The sequence below is a fragment of the Calliphora vicina genome, chromosome 5, assembly GCF_958450345.1.
Source record: "Calliphora vicina chromosome 5, idCalVici1.1, whole genome shotgun sequence".
NCBI lineage: Eukaryota > Metazoa > Arthropoda > Insecta > Diptera > Calliphoridae > Calliphora > Calliphora vicina.
The window spans coordinates 92979062-92985466 of NC_088784.1; the positions used below are offsets into that span (position 1 = coordinate 92979062).

General features: G+C 32.4%; 1 protein-coding gene across 1 annotated transcript; it reads right to left on the reverse strand.

The window, feature by feature from the left end:
* Positions 1 to 301: 301 nt before the first annotated feature.
* On the reverse strand, positions 302 to 1830 carry LOC135961711 (putative inorganic phosphate cotransporter). The gene is made up of 3 exons (XM_065513260.1): positions 1707 to 1830; positions 569 to 1648; positions 302 to 495 (listed from the first exon to the last, which is right to left on the reverse strand). The coding sequence occupies exons 1-3, from the start codon at positions 1752 to 1754 to the stop codon at positions 325 to 327; spliced, it is 1299 nt and encodes a 432-aa protein (XP_065369332.1). The 5' UTR covers positions 1755 to 1830; the 3' UTR covers positions 302 to 324.
* Between the last annotated feature and the right edge of the window lie 4575 nt (positions 1831 to 6405).

Genomic DNA, 6405 nt, shown 5'->3' on the forward strand with positions numbered 1-6405 from the left:
TGTCCATTTCATTTTCACTGTCCTAATCTCACTTCGTCCGCTCTCTACGTCTGTCAGTTGTTGCCAACCACGGTTGATACCCTACATACATATAATTACAACACAAAATTTTTTAAATATTTTATAAACTACGATTACAACTCAGGCTCAACAATATCAACACAACCTAACATGTTACTGGAGTTAATTATTTCACTAACAAAGAAAGTTTAATAAACAGTTCTTAACAAATTACTAACAAACATTTTAAAACTACGACCTGATTAAATATTAAATATTTAACATCTATATAGTTAAAACATACATAAACTAATAGCAATTAAACTAATGCTGAGACTCTACAAACATAGAGTTACGCTTCTTTGCCAGTTGTTCTTTTTCAGGATCATTCCAAGATTGTACTTCCGTTTTGCCAAACAAGATAAAACATAAATTACCAATGAAATATAAACCGGCAGCAATGAAGAAAATAATACGCCATTGATCGGGGTCTTTCTGCAAGAGAGAAAATAAAAATAAAGAAAATTATAATGGATTTGATATTAAAAGGAGTTTTTCCACAACTTACCTCATTGGTTACTATGAAGCCCACAATCAGGGGAGCAATTGCGCTCATTATATTAGCAGCACAATTCGTTATACCCATGAGTATACCAGCGAAATTGGGTGATAAATCCATGTGATTAACCTGGAAACCCAAATAGGTGGCACCATTTATACCCACCGATATGACGAGTAAAATAATGGCCAAATTCGTTTGATCGGCAGCAACATAACCCAGGCCGATTAATGAGATCATGGGTATCCAAAGGCCTATGGTATTGAATAGCTTACGACTAACTGACAATGGTATGCATTTACGTCTGATAAGCACTGTTTGTATGGCTGAGAACACAAAACTCAATAGAAACATGGCGGCATAGGGTAAAGCTGAAAGCAGGGCATTACTCTTGATGTCCATATTTAGAATATTTTTCATATACGAAGGAATTTCCGTTAACAATGTCGAAAATCCCCAATTGTGAGTACAATTTGTGAGTGTGAGAACCAGGAAAGGCACCGAGGTAAAGAATTTAGTCCAGGGTGCTTTGGGCATAGGTTTATTTTCATCCTCCCCATCTCTAGAGCCCAACGAAGTTTCAATAAGTTTCAGTTCTTCAGCGGAAATATTTTTGTATTCACCAGGCGAACTGGCACCCCAGAAAAACCAGGCAGCAGACCATACCAAACCCACACCACCCGATACATAGAATATGCTAGGCCAGCCCATGGACGATGAAGCCATGACACCACTAGAAGCCAACATCACGACTGTGCCAAATTGTGTACCCGAATAGCAGTAGGTGGCCAAGGTGCCTCTCTCCTCAACGGGAGCCCATTTCGATAGAATTGTATGGGTGGAGGGGAAAAGAGGACCTAGACATAAGCCCTGTGAAACTCCTAGAGCGCACACTAATTGCCAATCTCCAAGTCTGGCGCAAATGGGTGTCAGGATAGTCAATAGCGAACACACAAATACACCTGTAAGTAAGATAACTTTGCCGCCAAATTTGCGAGACAATTGGCCAGCTGGTACTTGAGTGATCACATAGCCCCACAGGAAGCTGCTCAAGAGTAAAGATTTATTTTTCTCGCTCCAGTTAAATGACTGTAACAAAAATTTGATTAATAGACTATTTTAGAGCACAAACTACAAGTTAACTTACATCAAAATCTGGATTTGTGGTCTTGTCCGTCATGGCCACTATAGCCATTGATAGATTTACTCTCAGTGCATAGCCCACCGCCAAGCCACAGAATAGTAAAAAACATTGAAAATGTCTTATGCCAAATATTGGGGCTGTAAAAAAAAAAGAAAAAAAGTTTTATCAAGAGTTAATTAAATTGTAATTATATAATTTTAACTGAAATTACTCACTCATTTACTGAGTGTAGGGTATTTTATGGTCCAGCCCGACCATATAATACACTACACTAAGTAAATGAGTGAGTAATTTTCGGAAATGAGCATTATATGAGAGCTATGGGCAATTGTGGACCAATCGCCATTATTTCTGTTGAATTCTATGTGGAAATAAACTTTTTAAAAAGATTTATGATCGTTAAAGTGATTTTCGGCAGTGAGAATTATATGGAAGCTATGACTAATAACACTATGCAACAAGAAAATCTTTCCCGAATGAGACCAACGGGAAATGAAAGTAGATAATTAGTATACCAAAACCCCAAATGGTTTTTAAAACTTAGCTCGTGTTTTAAAGTTATTCGCCTTTAAAGTTCAGCTTTTTTGAGTAAAAATGTTTCATATATATTTTATGAATAATCTATTGAAGTAAGTCAATATTTATATAAAGTAATTTTAGTTGAATGTTCTAGTCCTAATATACTTAAAATTCATTAATTTTAACACTTTTTGCAGATTTATTTTTTTATTTTTATAGTTTTTGGTACTTAGATACGCAATTACCAATTTTTGGAGAATTGCTGAATATTGCTGTAAAAGTATTGAGTAGTGGGTATCGTGTATTTGCCATATTGTTTGAGTACTCAATACTCAAAAGTAGTTACTCAATACTTTTAGACTTGTATTTTTACAATTTAATTTATTTAAATTTAACGGTCATGGTGCAAAAATGCATCTCTACTATAAATACAACTCAAAATTAGAAATGCAACTCTTAGCGTAAACAATTTTCAAATCAGAATAAAATATTATTAAAAAAAGTGGAAGTGTAGGGAATTAAGCAAACATGCGAATGCCAACGTCATTGAAGATCCACCCGGTACCTCAAGACAAAGTTTTATTATCACCATTACATATAAAACTCGGTATAGTAAAAAGTTTTCTGAAAACTGTGGTTAAGAGGGATGAAGTTTACACTACTTTAGCAAAAATTTTCCCCCGACTCACTGAAAGTAAATTAAAAGAAGGTAAAACATTTAAAATATGTATATTTTTCTTTATTAAAATATATATTTTTTTATAACTTTTCTTCCTTTAGGTGTTGTGAATAGTCCAGACATTCGGAAGCTGGTCAAAAATCAGGAATTTGATAATATTTTAAAGAGGTTATTGGCGGGTTGTTGGGTAAAAATAGGTCTGACATCTGAGATCTGTGAACGCTATGATGAATGCTTTTTCTAAAATAGGCGTTAATATGTCGCTCAAAATTCATTAACTACATCATAATCTAGACTACTTCGGTCAGCAACAAGCGACCGAATCAGATGAACAAGGTGAACAGTACCACCAAATTGCAATGTCATTTGAAATGAGGTAATTTTTTAATATACATATATTTTTTTCCAATACATTTTAACACAAATTTTGCAGATATCGAGGAAAAAAGTCTCCCGATGCTGTATTAGCGGAAAGTTGTTGGTGGAGCAAGAACTTGCATTACGATGATGAAGGAGAAGAAAACACAGGAAGTGAACTACAAAATTTGTCTACTTCAAATTCTGGTTCTACAGAGCATCCACCAGAGCAGAAAAGACCTCGAACTATATAATGTAGTTCATTTTTATATAAACTATGTAAAAAAAATACAAATTAAATATATATGAAAAATTTTTACTCAAGAAAGCTGAAATTTAAAGGCGCATAACTTAAAAATACGAGCTAACTTTTTAAAACCCTTTGGGAGTTTTGGTCTACTGATGTTCTACTATCACTTCCCGTTGGCCTCATTCCGGAAAGATTTAATGACCCGAAATTTTATGCACATTGTAAGGGACGGATCATAATAAAATTTGGTGACATGACTTCTTTATATATAAAACTTATTTGGATGGAAATTTGTGTAGACACCTAAATAAATTAAACATTTATGACCGATAAAGTCCTATTTCGAGAGTATGTACTGAGAATAGACTGATTTTAGCCAATTAAATAGGATTCGTCCTCGGGCCGAAAAAATTATATTAACCAAATTTTATTGAAATATCTTAAAAATTGCGACAGACAGAGAGAAGGTTTTTGCGTAAATAAAAATAATGGCGTCCTTTTTTTTGGAAAATTTCCACTCTTTGTGGTGCACAGTGGGAGAAATGGCCAATCTGGTGCCGTTTTAATTATATTTTTATAATTACTGATATGATCTGTTAGAAATGTTCAGTGAAATTATAGCCAAGGATATGTTCTTTAAAAAAAATTTTTTTGGGACATGCCTCTTCAGTACAGTGTGCGCCATTAATGCGCACACAATTAATATATTAATAGTAGTATGTATGTTTATAATTTTGTATTACATTCGATTTTAAAACTTTTTTTAAACAAAATTATATTTTAGGCATAATATATTACATTTATTTATTTTTTGGAATTTTACCCTACACTCAGCATTAGAGTGCTCCTAGATTGTATGGACGAAAAAAATTGTCTAGGTACAGGCCGCCCTCCCTCTTGAATGGTTTTATGTAGTGTAGAAACACGTTGTGTAAAATATTAGAATGATAGGATAACGTTAACTGGTGCCGCAACGACGCTGAAGTTTTGAGGTGCATTTACAAGGAGAAAAAATGCAATTTTTTCAGTTTTTGTAAAAATGTTGGCATTAAATAATTACTTTTGCAATTTAATTTAAAAGAATCGAAATGTACACGTAATTGTCGTTCTAATAAGGTATAAAAGACATAAATTGGTTAAAAAATGTTAAAGTTATTAAAAAATCGCCAGGCCATTAAGGTGTCTCAAGCCACTAGAACAAGAAATGTTGGAACACAATTAACATATTTTGAGAAATATTCAAATAGAAGCTTATTTTTACTTAAAATATATCCATATTTACTTGTATATGAGATTTTCCACCGCCAAAAACTTTTTTAATAGTACTGGTTCAGAGTGTCAAATTAAAAAAAGGGTGCGTTTAGACTCTGGCATTGCATCTAAAAAACGTAAAATATCATAAAGTTGCAAAAAGTTGCAGCTAATTTTTTAAATGGACATAGAAAACAGAACATAGAAATAAACAAACCAAACATTGGAGAGGAATTCGTCGAATACTCATAATTTTTATTCCACAGTAGTTTAAGTTACATATAATAAAACACTATTTTACACAGGTCATTTGTTTACCACTTTTAAGAACAAAAACATATAAGCACAACTCATAAATATATTATTTTATTTAATACATACCTAATAATTTCAATTTAAACACTAATTCAAAAAAATATGTATAAAGTAATGATTTTGTTGTGTAAACAAATTTTAACTTTAAAAAGGCGCGAAAAGTTTTAATGCATTTGCTAAAACATATGTCAAGTTTGAAAGCTCACAGGTGGGCGAATATCGAGTGCAAAACAAAACAAAAAAAACCAAAAATCCCTTGGTTTCTTAGTTACCAAAAAAATAAAAAAAATTAGCAGAATTCTAAAATTTAAAATTTCCTTAAAGCGCCACTAGATTGGCCATTTCTCCCACTGTGTGGTGGTTCAACGCACCTAAAGACGCGAATTTTGAAAATTTCATACCTCTCCCCAATTGGTATTATAAGTGCTCTGAATGTGAATGGTTTGGATCCGTATATCAGCTTTGAATTCTATGCAAAGGTTTCCCATTGGTCACATAGAGGCTAGGGAATTGGGATTCATTAACACATCATTGTGATAAGTTTGTTAATGTTAATATTTTAGTTGTTATTAGGACATAATTTTATAATTTATCCTAGATTTATGTAATTTTGTTTCTAGTCGATAATGGAAACTGCGTTTTCCCTGCAATTAAAATTATTGTTAACTATTTGTTATTCAGTATAACAGGTATGTTATTCAATCGATTAACCGTCAATAGGCTTCGTCCTTGGTTCGAAAAAATTATATGTACCAAATTTTATTGAAATATCTTCAAAATTGCGACCTGTACTCTGATCACAAGGTTTACATGGACAGCCAACCAGACGGACGGACATCGTTTAATCGACTCAGATTTGTGATTCTAAGTCGATCGGTATACTTTAAGGTGGCTGTTAGACTCTTATTTTTTGGGGCGTTACAAACATCTGCACTATGGTGGTGTAGGGTATAATTAAAATTAGATATTTTTTGAACATCAAATAAACATGATTAGTTAGTATGTATGTATAACAATTGACATATTTAATTTACATGTCTTTGAAACTTTGTTTGTATTTACATGTATAGACGAAACGTTTTTTTGAAATAAGTCTTTTATCATAACTAAACGAAACTATTAAATTAATCAAAATCTAGCGAGAGAGTTTTTTCCAAGAAAAGTTTTATTAAATCTAAAGAAAAAAATCGTTTAAATTCTTTTTATAAAAGATTATTTCAAAAGATCTCACTAAAACCCTAAAAAACTCACACATCGCACATTTGCTGTTTTATGATATTTTACTATTTCTTAAATAAAATTTAAACAAATCATGCGATTTCAGAAACATA

Excerpts from the sequence above, each read along its gene's own strand:
- LOC135961711 (XM_065513260.1), bottom strand. The coding sequence starts at position 1,754 with ATGGCTATAGTGGCCATGACGGACAAGACCACAAATCCAGATTTTGAT. Across the intron at positions 1,649-1,706 it reads CCACAAATCCAGATTTTGAT|TCATTTAACTGGAGCGAGAA; the intron begins GTAAGTTAACTT and ends TTTTTGTTACAG. Across the intron at positions 496-568 it reads GCTTCATAGTAACCAATGAG|AAAGACCCCGATCAATGGCG; the intron begins GTAAGTTGTGGA and ends TCTCTCTTGCAG.